At 41.2% G+C, this 24,317-nt stretch overlaps 1 protein-coding gene across 1 annotated transcript in view; it reads left to right on the top strand.

Moving 5' to 3' along the window:
- Positions 1–24,317, top strand: part of PSMA5 (proteasome 20S subunit alpha 5) — a 241,901-nt gene that overhangs the window by 126,396 nt on the left and 91,188 nt on the right. Inside the window, 1 exon segment of the mRNA XM_044076882.1 lies at positions 16,915–17,001. Coding sequence (XP_043932817.1) covers positions 16,915–17,001 — 87 coding nt within the window.

Below are 24,317 nucleotides of genomic sequence, written 5' to 3' on the forward strand. Positions count from 1 at the left end.
AGCAATAGAAAGAGTTCCACAACAAGAACAAGAACAGGGGTTTTACTCAAGACTGTTCCTTGTTCCAAGAAAAGAAACTCAATGGAGACCAATACTGGACTTGTCCGCATTAAACACCTTTCTCATAGTACCAAAGTTCAAAATGCTGACTCTGCAGCAACTCCTTCCCATGCTGGGCAAGGAGTCGTGGCTGATCACTCTGGACCTCAAGGAGGCATACCTGCATGTCCCTATCAGACACAGTTGCAGAAGATACCTCAGATTTCTTGCAGGGCCAGAGCATTATCAATTCTCAGCATTGCCATTTGGCTTATCTACTGCGCCCAGAGTGTTTACAAAATGCCTGGCTTCAGTAATTGCTCATTGCAGGCTCCAGGGTATACAAATTTACCCATACCTGGACGACTGCCTCATACAAGCGGACGACAAATTGATGTTGACAAAAAATCTGGAATATGTCATACGATTACTTCAAGCTCTGGGATACACAGTCAACTTCCAAAAGTCAAGACTGCAGCCATCCCAGCAAATAATCTTCTTAGGAGCCAAACTAGACACAGCCTCTCAAATGGCTTACCTGACAGAAGACAAGCAAGAGAAGTTAACTCAATACTTCAAAGGTTTAGCAGAACTCACCCAGATTACTGCAAGGAGATTCCTACAGGCCCTGGGTTACATGGCATCCTGCATTCTACTGGTTCCATTAGCAAAACTACACATGAGAAAGCTTCAATGGTACCTAAAAAGCGTTTGGTCTCAGCACAGCAACAACTTGGAGACAATCATACCACTCATTCCATGCTTACAAAAGGAATTCCAATGGTGGGCTTCGGTGAGCCAGGAAAACACAGTTTTGTCATTCAAAAAACCACAGATAACACAGACCATCACTACAGACGCCTCAGACCTCGGATGGGGGGGCGCACATGGAAGGCAGGTGTATACAAGGACAATGGTCCCCAAAGGAAGCACATCTGCATATAAATCAAAAGGAAATGCTGGCAGTAATGCATGCTATCAAGGCTTTTCAAAACCAACTCCAGCAAGGCAACTTAATGATACGGACAGACAGCACCACTGTGATGTGGTACATAAACAAGCAGGGGGGCACTCACTCTTACCCCCTTTGCAGACTGACAATGCAGCTTTGGGAGAAATCACTGAGTTTAAACATCCAGTTGCAATCACAGTTTGTTCCAGGAAAAGACAATGTGTTGGCGGACAACTTAAGCAGGAATTTCACAGACCCACACGAGTGGAGGTTGCATCCAAAGGCTTTCAGACAACTCACTTCGACATGGGGCAAGCCAGAAGTGGACCTATTTGCCTCTCACCTCAATCATCTACTACCAAAATTTTGCACAAGGACATACCATCCAAAGGCTTGGAAAATAGATGCTCTTTCGTTCAACTGGAACTCCCTAGCAATCTATGCATTCCCACCTCTGCCACTGATGACCTCAGTATTACTAAAGATCAAAGCAGAGAAGCCCAAGGGAATATTAATAGCTCCGGATTGGCCAAGACAACACTGGTACCCACTACTACGGAGCATATGTCACACCAGGAGGTGGGCCCTCCCTCAGTGGCCTCTACTTTTGACTCAGCACAATTTCAAAACACTGCATCCAAACCTTCAGACTCTGCAGCTAACAGCCTGGGAGATCCCATGAATGAATTCAACTTTCCCACTCTCCAAGGAAGTTCAGCGGATACTAACAGAGGCTCGAAGACCGTCCACCAGAAAGGTCTACTTAGCAAAGTGGAAAAGATTCAGCAATTGGAATACCAGCAAGGGACATGATGCATCATTACTGAACATCCCACTTATCTTGGAATATTTGGCAGATATGTTAGAGTGGCCTCTCATATTCTTCAATAAAAATACATGCATCTGCTATTTCAGCTAGATACAACACTGATCCTCCTGTTTTTTCTCACCCCTTACTAAGACAATTCCTCAGGGGAATCAAGAACATTAAGCCACCAAGAAAGGCCCCAGTGCCAGCCTGGGACCTCAATTTTGTCTTAGAAAAACTGACTCTACCTCCTTTTGAGAAAGCAGCTTCAGTTGACTTGCAATTTCTCTCATGGAAAACAGCCTTCCTGTTGGCAATTACTTCAGCAAGAAGGATTTCGGAACTACAGGCCCTAATGGCAATACCACCCTTTATTATTTTCCACAGAGACAGGGTTTCATTAAGGACCAACCCTACCTTTATGCCAAAGGTGGTATCTAGGGTTTCTCTAAATCAAGCCATTCATCTGCCTGCCTTCTTTCCCAATCCTGAGAATAAGGGGGAAAGGCTTTTACATACCTTGGACATTCATAGACAACTTCGATACTACCTGGACAGAACAAAGGCCAGTAGCAAGTCTGAACAGCTTTTTGTGGCTTACGCACCTGCAGTCCAAGGAAAAGCAATTTCAAAACAGACTGTTTCTAAATGGATTGGACACTGCATCAGATTCTGTTATTCCTTTCATGGAAAGACTGTTCCAGCCTATGTCAGGCCACATTCCACCAGAGCTACAGCCACCTCTACAGCATTTTTAAGAGGGGTGCCTACAAAGGACATTCTAGAAGCTGCTACATGGAGCTCCGTGCATACATTCTCAAAACACTATAATCCCCCCCTATATTCCAGATCCAGAGCAGGCTTTGCTTCGGCAGTCCTGCAGGGTTTGATTGCCTCACCATCTCTTTCCTAGAGCATACCTCCTCCCCCAGCTAAGCTATGGTATTCTACCCACATGTTATGACTGCAGTTGCATTCTTGAAGGACATAGTACAGTTTTGTACCTACCATAAATGTAGATGTCCGAGAGACATGCAACTGCAGTCGGGTTTTCCCTCCCTCCATACCCCTCTATGCTTAGGGTCCACTCCTATCCCCCTCACTCTTAGCTGGGGATATCTGTTATGGTGTATTTGTTTTATTGCTCATGTATTTGTTTGGAATCCTGTTTGTCTACCAATTTGATTACAGCCTTCCTTGGAGGGCACCTGGCATCTGGGGCAAGAAACACTGAAGAAAATGGCGTCGGCTGATGCTTATGTACTCCAGCCGCTCTGACGTCGGAGAGAAATGCGACATCAGCCGACGTCGGACCCAGACTTTGGAATCCAGCCGACCGAGGGCTGCCTGAGGCAGGACAACTCTCATGTTATGACTGCAGTTGCATGTCTCTCTGACATCTACATTTATGGTAGGTACAAAACTGTACTTTCCCCTTGGAAGCAGGAATCAAGCAATTGATGACATTTTAAGAAACGTTTTAGTTGTTTGCCTGGTGTTGGCTTTAGTGAAGATGCCTGTTAATATAGACTTATTATATATATTTTTTGCACATATATATATTGTATATTTTCAACATGATGGATGTGGGGAGAGCCTGTTTTATCACCTAGAATGCTGCAGCTTGCCAACAAGAGTTATTCGATTAAGCACTAGGTGTATGCAGGTGCTATTTTGGAACTCCCTGCTGTGGTTTTAATTTTTAATGTTCATGCAAGCTAGGAATCTGAGTAACGCCATTATTATGGGCGTGTTGTCTAAAAGGAAATAATCACATGTTGCACGCCAATATGCGTACTGACGTGTTTTTGTGAAATAACGTTTTCAATGGCATGATTTTATTTATATCCATATTACTTCTCAGGAAGGAGTTTATTCCACCTAACGCTTGGGAATGTATACATCACTATCAAGGCCATGAAATAGTAAGTTTGAACAATGTGACCCATTGTGATCGCACGCCATACATTCTAATAACAAGTTATGGCAGTTTTGTTTGTTTTGGTGATGAATACGAGCGTTTCTGCTGAACACGAGCTCATTTGATATAACTAGCGATTTCGCTTTAAAAGGACTTCTTTATATACATAAGAGTCTTCTCAGCTATGTATTTGTCTATAGTTTGTCAATTATTATGTATGCAATATATAATTAGATGTACTTAGAGAGTTTGATGGTGATTTTATTATTGACGTTTTTGTATGGTTTGCATATATATTTATATTCATATTTTAATGTTTGTAATAAGAAGCAATTTCTGGTTTCATGAATGTTTGGGTTTTAATGCTTTATGATAACGCTTTACCGGTACGATGATTATGAGAAGGTATCGTACAGCCAGATTGACATCTGTTACAATCATTGAGCGTTTATGTTTACATTCAGGAGGCTGCTCTAGCTATAATAGTTGTTGTTTCTTTAATTCTGAACAGCAGATGGTTGAGATTGAATGATTGTTTAATTAATGTATGCACTTTTCCCGCCTGTTTGCATTTAAAAGTGGGAGAGTTTTAGAGAGTTTTTATGTCTGAGGAAGCGTAGGTGATCCTACGCGAAAGCGCTTACTATTTTTCCCATGGATTAAACACGTTTTTTATACCTTGGATACATTGTGCGAGCTTCTTTTCTTCAATCAATCATTGGTTAGCTGTATACTGAATTTTGGAGACGTTGCAAGTGTGTTATCTGAGTTTTTTTGACTTGCTGAACACATTACGTGGTTAGACTACCGTATATTGCTACCATACCAATTTATGAACATTATTATGAAATTAAAAAGGAGAATATGAGTAATGCACTTTTTTGTCATACATTAACTTGTTCACAAGCTTTCTTCAGTTTTTTTGTATTAGAAGTGGTTCCCAAAGAAGTTAGGGGAGGTATGTGGGAAACGAAGCTTGAATACAGAGTTATTTTGGCAAATAATATTGGAAGCCACCAAAAGTCCTGGTCTCGATATGCTATCCATTGTTCCTGTATTAAAATTGAGAAGTGCAAAATTGTAAATTTCCACTAGATGGCAGTATTGGAATACATTTTGTTGAAATTACCCTCTAAGATGGTTAAAACCTTTTTATCAATATAATTTTATAAGAATATTTTTACAAACACTGTTTTGCAATGTTAAATATATGAGGTTATACAAAATTTATGGTATTCATACACAAAACTAATATGAATTGTTACTACTAAGTAGGATTGAATGCTAACAATTTTATTTTATTTTACTGTTAATTGAAGTGTTCATTGACAGTGATTTTATTGGATAATTGATTTTTGAATATCTATTTAAGTGCTGTATACTATCAATTGGGGTTATGCCTTCTGAAGAAGACGTTCGAAAACATATTTTGTGTGTATAGCGTTAGTGGGTGTTTTTCGCTTCATTAAATTGTTGGAATTATTACGTCTTGGTCTGGACCCTTATTTGGTTCTCCACAGCGAACCTTGGCTTTGGTTTTAGTTTTTGGTTGTTCGCGCTCATCTCCTTGTGTGGTTTTATCTGCACTAGGGACCTAAATCTACACAAGCAAATAAACAAGTTTTTTTTTCTTTGTCTTTTCCCCCTACCCTTCCTTCATTATTATTGCCCGGCCCACATGCCCTGTCCACGCCAGGTCTGACAGCTTCTCCATGCTCCCCCAACTAATTCTGGTAATTTCTTGGGCCATTCACAGATCACAGGCTATGTTGCTCAGTACGTCTGAGCTTCCATCCGGGGGAGGGGGACTTACTGGCCTACTCTTATTTCTCCTCTCCTGTTGTGGCAGCATGGAGCAGCTCTTGAGGGGCATGCATTGTGAAAGATCCGCAGTATATTGCTTCACCTCCACAGCAGCTCAGCCAAGCTGCTCTTCTCCTGCTAACCACGCCTCTTCTGGCAATGTCCCTGGTCTCCCCTAAGGATTGTCATCTGTAGATGTCCATGTACCACTCATCCCCCAGTATGGGCATGCTCATCTCTCCCTGCTGCTTTGTCAGTTACCCGTGATGCTACTTGAACCCTAGTTAGCTAGATCATAGTTAGGACTTTATACCTCTACTCCACTAGGGCAGCCAAAATAAACAAGATTTGCTGGAATTACTAACATATATAACAGGTTAAAGCAAAGTTCTGCTTTGACTGCTTTTAAAGTTAGTTTTGGTGATTGGTAGGGTTGACACAAATTTATAATGTGCAGCCCTGCCTGATTTGGGAGATAAACACTATTGAGTGCTTTGTGTATGGCTAGGCATGTGATAATTCCTATGACCTCTTGCCTAGTATTGCTCCAATGTTCCTACAATTTTTTCACTGTTTGGTTGTAAAAGATAAAAGCATTTACTTACTATAGCTTCATTAATTTATATATTATCTGGGGTACAGGACCCTCACCCATAGAAGTACTCTGTGTATTACTATAACTCCAGTTGAAATCACAGCAGTGTATTTAATTCATTAAGATTTTATTATAAAGACAAGCTTGTGTCCACAGCACATTTACTATAAATGTTCGAGAGAAAGAGGAATGGATATGGATGGCTCAACTTCAGGCTTTCAAGCATTGATTGTGCCTTCACAAAACACCCACGCAGATGCACTTGGGCACAGTAATACCACTTTCTTCAGATTGCCTTGGTGGAAAGATTTTATTTTGTTAGAATAAATTCTCATATATAAATAGACAAACAGTAACTAAATATTCCTGACAAATCCAGCATATTTCCCCAATAATAGTCAAAATTTGATGTAAAACTCAAATAGACTTGTATCATTATTAAATAATGACTTTAAAATATTTATGACAATATTAACTAACAGAATGAAAATACCATTATCCAAAACCATAAATAATGATCAAACTGGATTTATATATCATGGAGACACACATGACAATATTAAAAGGATAATTTCTCTTATAGATTGTTAATAAAGAAAATAAAGAAACGCTCATAATTGGCTTAGATATAGAGAAGACATTTGATTCCTTAAATTGGGACAATTTATTCAAAATCCTAATGCTATTTGAATTTCCTGCATCCTATGTTCATCACCTAAAGAATATATATACAAATAATTTAGCGTATGTCAAGTTAGGTCCTTTTATCTCTGAATCTATACATATAACAAAAGGCACGAAACGAGGATGTCCCATGTCACGGATTCTATTTGTTCTGGCTATTGAAATATTGGCGGATTCAATTCGTAACAATATAAAAATCAAAGGAATAGATGTCTATGAACAATACAATTCTAAAGTAATGCTATTTGCTGATGACCTATTATTAACATTATCTAATACAAAAGAGACATTAGAAGAATTGGATAATTAATCGTCAAATTTCACATGACTTCAGGACTCCATTTCATTAAGTTAGTTTTTATTTTTAAATAAAAAAAAAGAACTGCAGACTAAGGGGGATCACATCATAGGGAAACAAGAATCTACCTTAAAATATCTAGGAATTGAGTTATGCAAGGGTAATGAATTAGTCTCAAAAAACTACAATGATTTCATCAATGCAATTAAAATCTCTGTGGAAAAATGGAACAAAATAATATTAACATTTGTGGAAAAATGGAACAAAATAATATTAACATTTGAAGATAGACTACAGTTAATAAAAATGTTTTTACTGCTTAAGATCCTATATATAGCCTTGGCAATACAACTGTTACCAGAAAGGAATATACTTAAAGAAATAAATTCATGCCTAATAAATTTTGTATGGTTTACCAAAAGAAACAGAATAGGTTTAATAAATCATATCAGACCATGGAAACTGGGAGGATTAAACTTTCCTGATAAAGAAACATATATAACAGCATCAGTATCTAAGAGAATCTCAGATTGGATAAGTCCAAATTACTCTGCAAATTGGAAAGCATTACTAACTGTAATATCAATAAATGAATTTGAATTCAAACAACAGATAAAAACAATTTGTCATGGCACATATGTATTAGTATGCAATATAACATAACTAAACCCACTAAAACTCATATGATTTATTACATTGACTCATTTAAGAACATTATTAATGCAAATATAGATTTAAAAATTTGGTTGGATCCTTCAACACCATTTATAGTCGCAAAGAACTTTCCACATAAAATATATAGAGAAATTATTAATTCCTGGGAACAGAAAGGATTTGTTTGTTGGCTCCAATGCATCAAAGAACTAAAAGTTTTAGATACGCAAGTAATAAAAGCAACATACAAAATTCCATAACAGGACTGGCTAACTTTACAGAGTATTCTGTCATATTTGCAAGATTTAAGTAGAATAATTAACAATTCTTCATTTTAAGAAATATCTAAATTTACGAAATACATATATGAAGTCATATAGATTGACTTTGACATGGGGAACAGTATTTCAGAATTTTACAAAATATTGATAAACTATAAAACAACACCCAAAACCTCATATTAGAAATATATAACAAAAGGACACTCAATACAGTTAACTGAAGATATTAAAACAAATATCTTATTATAGATAAAATATACATCCTTTACACAATACTGGAAAGTTTTTAATTGGAAATGCTTGCACAGGACATTCTTAACCCCAGATAGAATCTGTAAAATTATTTCTTCCATAAAAGGAATATGTTGGAGATGTGAGCAAGTACACAATGCAGATTGGAACCACATTTTCTTTGTTAAAATTAAGCCATTTTAGAATTGTATTAATAACTTTCTGCAAGCTTTATTTAATGAATCATGTTATTTAACTAAAGCTCTTGTATTATTAAATGTGAACGAAGGTCCTCATTTGAATAAGTCAAACATGTCTCTAGTATGAACTATAGTTGCAATTTCAAGGAAGTCTATAACAAGAAGATGGAATTCAAACACAATACCAACTCTGGAAGACTTCTACAGCCTACTGAAGACCACAGCATTATTGGAAATTAAAATTAAAGAACTAAGAATTTATCCAAAGCTATTATTCAACAACCCTTGGGGGAAAGTGTTATCGTTGATTGACACTATACAGTAATTAATCAGACACTCTGATAATGGATTGGACATGCTTATAAAGAAATTGTATACATTAAGATCTGTTATAGTGTCAGGCTAATTTGAATGGTGTACATAGTTATTTAAGGCGTGTATAAATACTATGAAATTCATTCAAATGTATTTGAAAAATAAAAAAATTCTGAGAAAAAAAAGGGGGGGGGGGGATTGATGCAATATAATTCCAAATGTTATTATTTAGAATACTTTGGTATATTACTTGAACCTATATTCTTCTTGGACCACACCAACTACATATTTAGCAAGGTACTAACTCAACTAAAACTTTGTAACAGTATATAACTCTTCTCTTAATCTCCTTAAGCACAACAATCCCTAGCCAAAAATGTCCTCGCTCCTAAATTGGAATATGCTCTACCTCTCTTAATCCCGTACTATAGCATTAACACCCAAAAGCTACTATTAGTAGAAAGTAAAATATGCTACTTTGCACTCTAGCATCCTACCACACATACATCACTATGACTTACTCAAAGGTCTTCGCTGTCTCCCTGTACAAAGCAGAACAGCATTGATTCTCATTGTCCTCGTATTCAAAATCCTCGTTCTGAGTTATTGTTCCAGCTCAAATCAAATCTCTGAATTAGAAACCCAACTTGTAGATTCAGGAATTCCCAAGAATTGGGGTGGCTGCTTTTTGAGAGACAAACATGAGAGAGAGAGAACCTTTACAAAAACTACCCCAGTTACTGGAACCTCCTACCCCCTGTAGTCACTATACAAGAATTTAAGACCAAAACTCCGAGAGTATCTCAAGAATGAATCTGAATGTACGTTTCAAGGATGCAGGTTAAGGAACAGGGAACTGTCCAGTACCACACATGAATAACATAGATGTGTACGCTCTTGGTTGTGTATTTATTGAAAATCTGTTGTACGTATTGTAAACGTCTGGTTTAGGCAGAAATTAGAAGTTATGTTCTTACCATAACGTTCCATGTTAGTTGTCTTCTTCTCGCCTTCTTTCTTGCTGGATGGGTTCGGAGCCGATCCTCGGCTCCGACTCGGCCACTCTAAAAGCTCGAGAGTTGGTTCCACCGGCTCGAGGCTCCCCTTATATCCCACAATGCTAGGCGGTAATACCTCAGATCTCGTTTGTAAGCTAGGCCCAGCTAGGAGAAAAAAACAGAAACACTGGAAAGGGGAGAAACCACCTCTATAAAATGACAGAAGGAAGGTGACCTACAACCTGATGAGGGAATATATACATAACACAGTATATACATATGCAAATAGAGGTGGTAGGAAAAGAAGGTCACAATCAAACTCCTCTAGGTCTGTTCAGGCTAGGGGGAAGGAGGGTGGGACGCAAGAAAGAAGGCGAGAAGAAGACAACTAACATTGAACGTTATGGTAAGAACATAACTTCTAAATGGTAAGTTGTCCATCTCGCCTTCATTCTTGCTGGATGGGACCGCGTCCCTAGCACCTTGTCCCGGGTGGCCTATCGGAACAGACTCTTGAGTACAGTGGAACCAAAATTAGCTCTGTGTCTGGAAGCTAAGTCCAACTTATAATGAGAAATGAAAGTGTGAGGAGTAGCCCATGTAGCTGCCGCACAAATTGTATCAATAGGCAGCCTGTCTTGGAAAGCTATAGAAGTAGCCAAGGCTCTAGTTGAATGAGCCTTAGGTTTGTTCGGTAACTTTAGATGCCTAATCTCATACACAAAGGAAATCAAGGATGTAAGCCATCTGGAGAGTGATACTTTCGAAACTGGAAGGCCTTTTCTGCCTTCTGCATAAGAAACAAACAGTTGGTCAGCCTTTCTGGTCTGTTTGGTCCTATCCAAATAATACCTTAATTGTCGATGAACATCTAGCCAATGTAATTTCTGTTCAGACCTGTTAGAATAGTTAGGAAAAAACACAGGAAGGTCAATGTTTTGATTTAGGTTCGCCTAAGAGGCTACTTTGGGTAAGAAGGATGGGTTAGTCCGTAAGGAATACTCTATCCTTATGAAACAAAAGATAAGGGGATCGACTGCAGAGTGCATGAAGCTCCGAGACTCTTCTAGCCGAAGTAATGGCTACCAAAAAGAGTGTCTTCCAAGATAGCAATTTCATTGAACACGAAGCTGCAGGTTCAAAAGGGGGAAGAATCAAGGATGTGAGAACTAAGTTAAGGTCCCAAGAAGGAGGAGGGTTTCTAATAGGAGGCTTGAGAAGAAAAACTCCCTTCAAAAACGCTTTGCAAAGCTTGTGAGACATGATGGCAGAATCTGAGATTCCAACATGAAAGTTAGAAATAGCTGCCAATTGAACCTTAAGAGTAGATGGAGACGAACCTGCGTGGAATAGTTCGGCTAAGAAATCAAGGACCGTTTGAATGGGAGCAGTGAAAGGATCTATGTCCTTTCCTTGAGCCCAATAGGAGAAACGTTTCCACTTACTAAGATAAATCTTCCGAGTGGAAGATTTATGGGAAGCTATTAAAATATCTCGAACTGAGTGAGATATTTGAGGAAGCCTGGCTAAGGTTGGAATTGGAGGAACCAAGCAGTGAGGTTCAGAGAGGGTAGGGAGCGATGTAACTGACCCGACTGATGGGTCAAAAGATCTGGAACTAGGTCCAGATGCCAGGGTTGCTCCAACAGAAAATGGTGCAGAAAGGGGAACCAAACCTGTCGAGGCCAGTAAGGGGCAATGAGGATCAAAGAAGTCTTCTGAGCGATAGCTTTCTGTATCACTTGAGAAATTAGTGGGAAGGGAGGAAATGCATACAGAAGTCCCCGGGGCCAAACTTGGACTAGAGCGTCCCTGCTGGGATGGCCTGGTAGAGGAAAGAGGGTGAAATAATCTTTGCACTTGCTGTTTTGGGGAGTAGCAAAAAGGTCGCAGCAAGGCTGGCCCCACTTCAGAAAAATTTTCTCCAAGATTGCATTTTTCAGAGACCACTCGTGAGGCATGAGAATAGCTCTGCTCAATTTGTCCGCAATGAGATTGGACTTCCCGGGGATGTGCGTTGCTATCAGAAACCGCTGAGAAGAAATCGCCCATTGCCACAGTCTGAGTGCTTCTCGACATAGGGGGTAGGATCTGGTTCCGTCTTGTTTGTTGATATACCACACTATAGACATGTTGTCCGTCTGGATTGCTATTGTTCCCATCGGAAGAGTGTCTTGAAGGGCTTGCAACGCTATAAGCACTGCTCTCATCTCTAGAACATTTATATGCAAGTGGCGTTCGTATGGTTGCCATATGCCCTGGACTGTCCTGCCTTGATAATGCCCCCCCCCACCCGATCAGGGAGGCGTCCGTTGTCAGAGTAGCAACCGGAGGGGGAGGGACAAATGGTCTTCCTAGGAAGAGCTGGGGGGAAGAAATCCACCAAAGAAGTTGATTCCTGCATGCTTGCGTTATCACAATGGTGTGGGACAACGGAAGTTGTTGGTATGACCATTGTGAGAAGAGCATCCATTGTAAGATTCTCATGTGAAATCTGGCTAATAGAAGTAGAGGGATAGCAGCCGCCATAATCCCCAGTACTTTTAGGACTAATTTGACTTTGATTCTGTTGCTGTGGAAAAGAAGAGAGACTAATTTGTGTATGTCTGCTATCCTTTGGTCTGTAAGTCTCGCAGACATGCTGACTGTGTCTAGATTTGCGCCTATGAAGGTAATAGCACGACAAGGCGACAAAACAGACTTTTCGCAATTTATTGAGATACCTAGCTTTCGAAGTATGCGAAAAGTGTAGTCTCTGGCAAGTAGTAGAAGATGCTTGGTGGGAGCTGTAAGGAGCCAGTCGTCTAAGTATGGAAACACCTAGAATCCTTGACGTCTCAGGTGAGAGGCCACCACTGCCATGCATTTGGTAAACACCCGGGGGGCTGTGGTGAGTCCAAAGGGCAGGGCTCTGAATTGAAAGTTACTGGTTCCCAGCCTGAAGCAGAGTAATCTCCTGGAGCGTCTGTTCATTTTTATTTGATAGTACGCATCCTGGAGGTCTATAGAGCACATCCAGTTTTCCTTTCCCAATAGGGGTAGGATGGATTGCAACGTGACCATCCGAAATCTTGTTTTCTTGACAGACTTGTTCAAGATGCTGAGATCCAAAATGGGCCTCCAGTCCCCTGTTTTCTTTGGAACCAGAAAGAATTTGGAGTAGATTCCAGATCCTTGCTGGTCTGCTGGCACTGGCTGAATGGCTCTTTTTGCAAGCAACTTTGATATTTCTAACGCTGCTTGATCCCTTTGAGCGGGTGGAACATCTGGAATGGACTTTTTTGATTGAATTGGAATGCGAAAGAACGGAATGGAATAGCCTTCGGAAATGATGGACTGTACCCACTTGTCTTGAGTTAGAGATCGCCAGGCTTCTGGGTACAGTAATAATCTTCCCCCGACTGCCTCCGAAGGTGGACAGTCGGGCAACACCTCAGGGATGCTGGAAGGGCTTATCAGTAAAGGTTTCTCGATTGCCCTGGTTCTGCAGACCCCCCCTGCCTCTAGGGCGACATCTACCATTATTGTTCCCCCCTCTGCCTCTAGAGGGGAACCGACTCTGTGCGTCAGGCAAAGCCCCTTGAGATTGCTTGCGGAACCACATCTTTCCACTTTTCTGGCCTTTGGGGTAAGGCCTAGAAGGAGTAGAAAAACGGACTCCGACGGCAGAAAGAGTTTTGCCATCCGTCTCGCACCTTGTCAAGTTTTCCTTCACTTGAGGACCAAAAAGGGACGATCCATCAAACGGGGAATTGATGAAGGACATCTTAAAGGGATCCGCAAAATTGCATAGCCGCATCCAGGCATGCCAGCGTAAGGCCACACCTGTACCTGCGGCTCTGCTCGCTCCATCAGCCGCATATGAAAGAAGGTGCATGGAGGAGTTAGCTATCGAATTGAGGGTTGCCAGCTGAGCGTTCATCTTATCCTGAAAACCCGCAGCTGTTGGATCCTTTAACATCTCACTCGCTTCCTTGATCAAGTCTCTTTGAAGACGAGTGAAATGACAGAGGTAGTTCAGCGAACGCATTGAAAAGGTCGCTGACGAAAACATCCGCTTCCCTACCTGTCCATAGACCTAGATTCCTTGTTAGGAGGATGGACAGGCACTGAAGGATCAGCTAGTTCCTTCTTGGTGGCAGCAGCTACCACCATAGCATCCACAGAAACTCCTTTAGTCAAAAATTGTTTGTCTGCTGGTGCTGTAATAAACTTTGAAGGTCTCCTGGGGGTGGGGTCCACAGAGTCAGGAGCCGTCCAAGCCTTTTTTGCTCCCACCTGCATAAGGGGATCAAAGGGGGGGACACCCAGGAGGTGGAAGGGTGAGAGCCGAACGCCTCAAGATACACAGATTCATCCTCCGAAGGGTTAAGGGCTGGCCAATTCCCCCTCTGTTTTAGGATTTCCAGGATGTCTGCAAAGGAGACATCTTCAGAGGGGGAACGGGGGGAACCTTCAGAATCCCCTAAATCCGTGTCAGAGGTGACAGACTCAGGTGAGTCTATGTGCTTCCTCTTGCACTTTCTCTTCCTAGGGGGCTCTCCTGCCAATTCAGGAGAGGCCTCGGAAGAGGATGAAATCCCCACAGGGGATTCTTGAGGAGCTGGCTCTCTGCGGTCTGGGAAGAGGGAGTGAGTAGAAATTACCTGAGGCACCGAGGAGGGAGGGGCGGACGGAGCCGACTGTGGAGTTGAACCAGGTTCCAACACACTCCGCGTGACCTCGAAAGCACCCCTGTCAGGCAGAGCCAGAGGTCTCCGCTCCGAAGAGCTGAAAACCTCCCTCGGCACCGACAGTGATGGCTTCGAGGCCGATGTCGGTGCCGAACTCACCAGCGCCGAAGCACCGAGAGGGAGAGCGGGGTCGGACAAGGGTCCGATGCCACTCACCCCCTCGGAGCCGATGAGGGAAGTCCGGCGCCGAGATTCTTCCAATGAAGAAAACGGAGCAGACGACGGCGCCGAAGACAATTGTATCGGCTCCGACGCTGCCACAGTCTCGGGTCCGAAACATCCCGGCTCCGAACTCAAAGGAGTCGGAGGAGGAATAATTTGAGAAATGGGATTAAGCATCGACTGCTGAGTCGGGCTCTGAAGCATTTGGGCCAGTGCCTCGGACTTAAGAAGTCGACTCACTACCCTCTGAAGGTCATGGTCCGAAAGTCTCGACGACCTAGAGGAGTGAGATCTATGGCTCCGTTCAGACAGCAAGGGAGATGCTGGAGCCGAATGAACGGAGCCAAGAGACGGTGACCTAGACCTTTTCCTAGTTGTCGGTTCCGATAATTTCATCGGAGCCGACTCTGTGATTTCCAACACCTCGGCTCCGGCTGGAGCCGAGGGAACCGAAGAAATAAGAGTTCGAGTCTCATCGGCTCCAGCCGGAGCCGATGTTGTAGCAGACTTCGAAGCCTTAGGTTTCGATTCAGAAACTGGAGCCGACGACCTAGAAGGCTTGGAGGGTTTGCCCAAAGAACCAGTCGGGGGACCCTCAGGCTTTAATAAGCCTCGTAAAATAAGTTTATTTTTTCTTTCCTGCAGGACTCTAGGGCTGAAGCCATGGCATACAGCACAAGAGTCCTGCAGGTGTAAAGGTCCCAGGCAGTACACACAAGAAGTGTGACCATCTGTCAGAGACATTTTCTGACAGCACGAGTCACACTTCTTGAAGCCTGAGACCTTTGAATCCTTAAACATTTTTAAGGAAAAAAAGTGTAACCACCACACAACACAAACACACCAATTACACTATCCCCTAAAATTAACTAAAATTAAACTACTGAATTTAGTTAGTCTTTAAATCCCTACAAACACATACACTCCACTAGAAAGGGGATGGAAGGGCCCGAAGGCCTGAGGGAAGAACTAAAAAGTTCTTGAGGAAAAAAGGGTGGATAAACAGGTGAGAAAGGGTCCGAATCCACTCACTAAGGGAAATAACAAGTAAAAAACTAAATTAAAGGGACTAAAATTAACTATAGATTAATCTATATTAACTGACCTGAAGCCGGTAGAAACCACACACCTCGATCGCTGTAGCGGCAAACGAGATCTGAGGTATTACCGCCTAGCATTGTGGGATATAAGGGGAGCCTCGAGCCGGCGGAACCAACTCTCGAGCTTTTAGAGTGGCCGAGTCGGAGCCGAGGATCGGCTCCGAACCCATCCAGCAAGAATGAAGGCGAGATGGACAACTTAACATTATTATTTAACTTGGCTGTAATTAATGCTTGCTCTTTCAGTTGTAAATTTGACTGTCGGGCAAATAATTTTTTTTCTTTTTTTACTGCTGTTCATTTTACTATGTTACATATTTGCTGTAACTTGGCTTTTTTTTCTGCTCCCATGGATCCTGGGTCATGGCTGAAAAGCGTCAGCTGACAAGTCCACCTCCCTGGTTATGAAATTTCAATAAAGGAATAGAAAGGAAATGCACAGCAGCCAGCCCCCCCCCCCCCATCATTACATAGAGACAAATACACATGTGTATGCATAAATAAAATATGTGGTGTAGGGGGAAAAGTTTTTACATTTTTGTAAGCTGCATGATGACCAACATGTCTACACAGCATATTTTTTGGTACATTCAACCTGATGTCATTCTTTCTTTGGAATGCTGCTTAGCATATTCCGTGCCTTTGCTGCTTTTAATGATTTAAGAAAACATAGCCGAATGTTTGTAGTCTCAAAAGAATGATTACCAATAGGATGCTAATGTATCTGAATTGGGTGAGAGAAATGGTTTCATGTTTTTATGGTAAAGGTAAAGCTTTGTTATGATGTACAGCCTCCTTCCAGGATGTGGGAGAATCCTGTATTTGCACTATGGGAAGAATTGTATCAATTGTGCATGCATATTTGTGATACTTTAGCTGTTGGTTTGAAAATTCATCATGTAAATTCTGTCCTTGTGTATTGTGTAGTACCTTAAATTTTGCATTATCCTTGTGGATGGTCAAGGAAGGAATTCTCTATAATCCTGCCCTGTTGCATTTGACAGTAGTATACTGATGTTGTGAAAGTCTGTATAATTTTTGAAGTCTGTAGGAGATAGCATGCAAACTTGTGTCTGACTGAAGGTGTAGAATGTAAATGTAGAATGTTAGTGTTAAGATATTGTTTTTTTTTTTTTTCAGTCAATGTCACTCAAAGATGCAATAAAGTCCTCCCTTACCATTCTGAAGCAAGTAATGGAGGAGAAGCTTAATGCAACCAACATTGAGGTTTGTATTTGACATTCCTTCTTTTTAAAGACTATTCTGCAATTAGGGTTAGATGCACTTCCTGATATTTCCTTGTTAATTCCAGAAAGAGAGAAACGGACTATAAAACTTTCAGCTTTTAAATGTTTTTATTGAATTTGTTAATTAAAATAGCCCACTGAGCCAAAGTCTTCTTTACAAGAAGATTCAGAGTGAGTTCACGTTTCAAGTTTGAAATATACTAGTGTATATGCTGTGTATACTGCCTGATGTAACTGCATGGCATGTGCACAAGAGAATACTAAGTGTAGTAGTTGTGTGGAACATCTGATTCCTGGCCAAGGGTTGTTCACAGCAGTAAGTTCAGGTATTGCATTATACCTATAAGGACAGAGTATAGAACTTTGAACACTGATCGCATTGCTTTTATGCTGTCATTCTGTATACGGTTTTGCAAAGAGCTCGGTGGTGGTGCTGCGGTAGCGTTGTCGCCTCACAGTAAGACGCTGCCCGGTTCGATTCTCAGCTAGAGCTTCTTCTGCGTGGAGACATGCGTGAATGGGCGTACTTTCGTTGAAGGTTGTGCGTCAGGCCTGGCAAGCCGGTATGTAAAAATCAACTGCCAATCATTAGCGGACCGGAGTTCCGCTGTGGCGACCCCTAACTGGGAAAAGCCGAAAGACACAAACAAACACTAATTCAAAAACGCTATCAGTTTTTTGCACACACACTTGAATTTTAGTGTTTTTATTTATTTAGATTTTGCAACTTGCTAACATGCTAGATAAAACCCACAGAACACACTATGGAGCAGTCTTCTCCTACAGACTGTACACACCCATTTCCCCATGTGAAAATCTGTCTTCTTCTCCTCACTCTCCATCACTTGTCATGCATGTATTCCATTATGTATTCTTCTCACTTTTTTTTCTTTGTCCTCCCCATCTTCTCTGCATTTCCTGTCTTACCATTGTCTGTCCCTCTTTCTTACAGTGAACAAGTCATCCCCCCCACCCCCACATATATTGTAGTAATACCACATTTTTCTTTGTTTAATCTTATTCATCACTTATTAAACTTGCAATTTAATTTTGTAGAGAACACTAAGAAACTACTGTTCACTAAAGTATTTTTAAGTACACATCTAAAAAGCACAAGTGCTCAAGTGGGAATGACGTTTTGTGGAATTATACCATGTACCTGCTGTATCCCCCATGTGGGTGAAGCTCCCACATTCCCTTACATTGTTATTCTTACTCTGAATTTGGTCCAGCTCAGTGGAAGTGAGATCAACAAAAATGTTTCAAACCTGCCTCTCTTATTCTTTAAAATTTGGAGATACAGGAGTGTGTATATATTTATTCTGCAGTAACCTACTTAATCTATTTTAGAGTTATGGGTGAGCCAGAACCTATTGCACATGGCTTTGAACTGATCACATCTTGGGCATCAACCCACCACAGGACACGCGGACACACACACACACACACACACACACACACACACACACACACACACACACACACACACCTGCAGTTTGAAAGATTACCAGTTCACCTATGGCATGTTTTTGAGATCAACAGGAAGGTGGAGTACCCGACAAATCTCCACACAGACAGAGGGAATGATGTACATGCTTAACATAGAAAATACCCCAATCAAGAAATGAACTGGAAAAACAAGAAAAATGAACTTTCAAACCAGGAAAAGTATATGCTTTTAATTTTGTCAACAGACCAAAGTAATATAAACACACTTTGGAAACAATAAGATGCACGACACTCCTCCGTACCTCAGGAACTCCAAAATGATTCTCCAAGACGCCAGATTGTAAAAAAAGAACAGATGTTATTTGATTTAAGCTTCTCATGAGCTTTTCGTCTGTTACAATACACCAACTTCCTCAGAACACTCCAAAAAAGGAAAAATAGAAAACTGAAACAACATCACTCAATCACCGCCCCTTAAATACCCTCACAACTTATCTATAAAAATGTACAGAAATAACATGTATACATTTAAAAACTTTTAAAAAACTTCTATATTAATCAAAAAGAAGTCTGAAACTAGATGGAAACGTAAAATTAATAAATATTACATATTTAATCAGCAAACATGTTGTTAAATTTAATGGAATATGAATACATAGAATTTTAATGTCAGATAATGAAATAAATTAAATAAATGTAGAAGTAAACCATCGCTAGAACCCTGCTTTTAATTTAATTTGCCACATTAACTCAAAATACTCAAATAATTCCAGGGACCCCCTGTCAGATTTCTAGCCATCTTATCTAAGCCAAAAAATACTGTGTAGGTGTTTTATCACTATGTTTAAAAAGCTCATTATTACTGTTGTGATGGCCTGTCTTTACCCCAGTAATCAAGAAAGCCACAATCCTCACCAATGACACCTGTGAGAGGCAGTCACTAAAAATAGGAATGGATTTACACAGTATTTCAAATGCAGCTCTCTACATTCAACACAATTTTCCCCAAGTGCACACAGGGAACACTGCTACACTGGGATTGAGCTCTTTTCTCTCCAGATCCCAAATAAGACCCACCTTGGAGCATAGCGTCCCAGTTCTAAGTATCTGGTGCACACACTTGAATATCTGATTTTTGAAAGGCTGACACAAATTCACCAGCTGCGTCCTCTCTCTCAAAATTACAGAGTAGCTGCCACCAGCCAAATACTCTTAAGGCTGTTGTAAGGGGTAACCAATTGTACTGTGTCAAATTAATACTGATATGAATGGTAGTGTGTGACCAAAGTAGTAAGGCTTTTCATAGTGGCCACATTGAACACTAAAATACGCACAGGTACTCTCAAGATATTAAAAATACTCGCTAAAAGACCAGCCATGATGAAAAGGTATAAAATGGTGTATAAAATATTTAATTATGGGCAATAAAAATAGAAAACAAGAAAATACTTAATATTTAGTTACAATAAACATCAGAGTTTCTAGTCACAAGAAATATAAATATGACATAAAACTGATAGAATCTGACATGCAGAAAAAGAGGTAATACTAATCTCACGGTACTTTTCCTAACTAAACTAAAGAGAAACTGTTCCTAGTTAACTCGCTTAATATCGCAAAGCAAGGTGTAGTGCTTAAATGCTCACTTCCACAAGGCAAGATGAGATACTCCACACATTAAACTGTGCAACTAACAACTACTGAACAACTGTACTGAACTGTGATAACTGACCTAGATCTTTTGTACGTCAGATTTAAAAAACAACAAACAAAAACAAACTGCTGCTGCTACAGTTCTGTCCTCCTGCTGGTTATATAATTACATCACATCTAGTCACCTGACTCACAGTTCACATTCAGAACTCTGTTAAGATTCTGTTGCAGCATTCTTTTAACATAAGCAACTTTTACAGATACATTTGTAATACAAGCATCTGTACAAATAAATGTGGCAGTCAGTTAACATAAGATTATTTACAGAACTTCAGCCAGTCATGCTGTTATATGCCACACATGTGCTGTCTCACTTCTATTGGTACAGCTGGCAATACCTCAGAACATCAACTGTTACAATGTGAAATATCATAAAAATGTTTGTGTATGCGTTCCTTAAACTTTCTCACTGTTTTCCAAACAGTAACACAAGTACAACACTGACAAAAGGCTAAGTAAATAACCCCTTTTGTAGTACAATTAAAATGATGTTTAACCATAACAACAGCGTTATTCATCTTCACAGAGTCCCTGACCATCAAGCGTCACTCTTAATAGTACCTTTTCTTTCTTTAAGGGGTTTTGCATTAAAACGCTCCTCCTACTCTAAAGTGCTTTAGTATTAAACCTAAACTATCACTAATCTCATCATAAGTGATGAAAACCACCCAGTTCTTCTCAGTAATACCTTTAATACCCTGACTATCAGTACTGTAGGCCAATATCAATGCCTGGGTAAAATCCTTATTACTAACTCACTTGTTATTCAGAGATATGATCTCTTCATCCATTAACAATGATCTATAGTTCCCCTTCTCCCTGTTTTTCACAACTTCGTGGTATACATCATAACAAAATTGTCGGGGGCAACCCCTGGTGGTAAACATCTCTATCAATTTACTGTATTCCCCCAAAATGAAATTCCAAGACGATTCTTGACAAATGTACAAACTGACCCCATCTATCTCTGGAACCAGAAGCTTAAACAGTTAATCATTTAATCCAGGGTAGCAGGTTGGAATTGATTAACCCCGAGATACTTCTATTAAGCAAGAAGGTGGCCAATAAATCTCTTCTGGATTCTTTGGCTGTCCAACCTCCACTGGATGTTTCTCTAGAAGTGGTGATAGCTCTGTAGGCCTTTTGGTATCTACCTGTGATTCCTCGGTCACAACCCCGTTGGAGGCCAGCAAGGATCTTTCCTTTTGCATGTCCTCTGATGCTTTGCAGGCATCTGCTCTAGACATCCAGGGGGAACAGCGGTTGATTATCTCGAATGGCCCTAGAGGAATTCCACAGATTCTGGTCAGGGAAGAGCTTCCAGTTACTCTTATTGAATTCTATCAGAGTTTGAAGCCTCCAGTGTTAGAGCTGACATACCTAAAAAGAAAAAACAGTTGACTCAGCATTCTCCTATACATTCTGAGGACTCTGGAAGGGAATGGCAGGAGTTTACTCAGGGCCTGTTTAATGCCTTAATGGCCCTGAAACCACCTCAAGGGGTTTCTATGCCTACTCCACTTTGGACTTCAACTCCTTCCAAAAGGTCCAGGGAACCAGATTCCTCGGATGAGGATTCAGTCTCTGATGAAAAGTCCTTCTCTTACTCTTCCATGATGCCTTCTCCTTTGGCTTATGACTGTGATGAAGAGGAGTCAATTAGCCCCGAGTCTCCTTTGGAGGAGTTGTCTTTTGGGGGCACAGTAGCCAGAGTGATGGAATACTTTATGTGGGATTCTTCTCAGATGTCAAGATATCCAGAAGAGGTATTATGAGTTGCTTCAGGTGGACACTTCAAAACCTTCTGCAGTACCCCCTGTGTTGGCTGCTTTGTTAAACACCCTTATAGCTGCCTCCAAGTCTCCTGATTCTCAGCCCACTGCTCCAAAGAAACCTGACAGGTTTTCTAAGGTTCCTGAGGGTTGTCATTTCCTATTTGTGCTCTTCTGCTGATCCTGATGCAGTGTCAGTGTCCTGTGACATGCCTTTGAAGATTTTACCCTCTACCAAGCTTCTGCTTTCGGTTAGGGATAGTAGGGGCATGGAGAGGATTAGAAATTTTATTGCTGGAGTCCATTAAACTAGCTTTTAACCTCTGCTTTGGTGGCACAGCTTTACTTTGTTTACACACAGTAGTTTATGTTGGTAAAAGCTGCCCTTAGCACTCCAAGGTGTGTTCTACTTTGTTTAGGATTAGAAAGAAGGTCTGTACTGCTTCCACCTTGGCCTTTAGGGACATCAGTTACCAGGCCCACATGACCAGATATGCTCTGTCCTTGATTGCCCAGGCTTGTCAGGTTATTTCTGACCTCCAAAATTCTGAAGGAAAGTCTTCTGCTCAAGTTTGGGTTCTACCCCTCAGGTGGCTCCCCACCTTTATCAAGTACAGCTATGATTCTGCTGATGCCTCTTCCAGAGCTCCTCTCTTTGGATCTGTCATGAGGAGTTACTTTTGGCATCATGAGCAGTCATTACCTGAAGTAGACATTAAGGCCAAAGTGGTGGATGCTCCTTTGAATGATAAAAATCTCTTTTGGACTACTACCGCTGATATGTTTAAGTCCCTTTAGGAAAATGGTAGACCTTTGCAGGGCCTTAAACATATTTTTGTGTCCTCTGTCCGTGAGTTGCAGAGGAAGTATCCTACTAGGTCTGCTTTTGTTTTCAGGCAGCCTTGTCGGGTCACTAAAGCCAGGAAGGGTGGTAGGCAAGCTCCTACTGCTATGTCTTCTTAGGGTCCTGTGGCTCAGAACCCTCTCTTATCTGACCAGCCTACTTTTCTTTGACATTTTGGTTACCCCTTACCCCTAAGCCAATTTTCCTTGTCCTTTTGTCTCGCCCTCTGTCTTCCAAACTGGCAACTCATCACCTAAGATTCTTGTCCATCATCCATCAGGGTTATTTCATGGTGTGGAAGTTTCTCCCTCCTTTTACATGGATTCCTCAACCTCCGTGAGAGCAGCTTCTTCATTTCTCAGAGGGGTCTTGGTCCCTGGTGGACCAGGAAACTATTCAGCCTGTCCCTCTTTTCCAAGTAAGAAAGGGGTTTTACTCCAGAATGTTCCTGGTTCCTCAAAAGGAGGGCATTTGGAGGCCTGTTTTGGATATCTCCTTGCTTAACACCTTTCTCAAGGTTCCTTCTTTCTGGTTGCTCTCTCTTCAAACCTTGATGTTTTTTGTGTTTCACTGTTGCAGTCATCACATTTGGGTTATCTGCTTGCAGTAGCCCTCAGTCAGCCTGATTATCAAAGTCTTGGGTCTTGCGTTGGTTGCTGTCTCATCTTCCATGACGTCAGGTAGTCAGGGGTATAAAGCATGCAGCCGACTCCATTACATCAGTCTTTCTTGCCATGCTGTGCCCGAAGCAGAAGCAGTTTGCAAGTGCCGGTCAGCCGACACCTGAAATTTTCATTTTCGAGTTTCAGAACCGAAGTCTTCAACTAAAGCCAAGTACCCCATTGAGGAAACTTTTTCTTATCTAAACTGATGTCATACTTCTTCTCTTTCGTCTGATGATCTTTGTGTTTCACTGTTGCAGTCATTATATTTGGGTAATCTGCTGGCAGGTTGCCCTCGGTCGGCCTGAATAACAAAGTCTTGGGTCCTACGTCGGTTGCTGTCTCCTCTTCCATGATATCAGGTCGTCAGGGGTATAAAACAATGCAGCCGATGCCATTTTATTCAGTCTTTCTTGCCGCGCGGTGCCCGAAGCGGAAGCAGTTCGCAAGTGCCAGTCGGCCGACTCCTGAAATTTTCGCATTCGAGTTTCAGAACCGAAGTCTTCAACTAAAGCCAAGTACCCCGTTGGGGAAACTTTTTCTTGTTCCTTACCGATGTCAGTAAAAGTTAATAATTGCATTACTTGTGGGAACCAAATACCAGGATTTTCATTTGTACTGTATTCCTTGCCTAGGCCCAGATCATAACTTGCCTTGCTGTCAGTTTTGTGCTAAGATTTAACCAACGCTCTATTAAGCATCTATATATTTTTGCTTCTAAATATTTTGGATCCAGATTTAATTACCATGAAATGTCGTCGGTTAGCAATCCGACTACCAGAGTTCACAAAAAACGCAAAGAAAAAGACAGAGAGAGACCGTGGAGGTCCGAAACCGACGACGAAACTTCTCCTAA

Source organism: Protopterus annectens, chromosome 7.part0, assembly GCF_019279795.1.
Source record: "Protopterus annectens isolate FY-2018-M chromosome 7.part0, PAN1.0, whole genome shotgun sequence".
Lineage (NCBI taxonomy): Eukaryota > Metazoa > Chordata > Ceratodontiformes > Protopteridae > Protopterus > Protopterus annectens.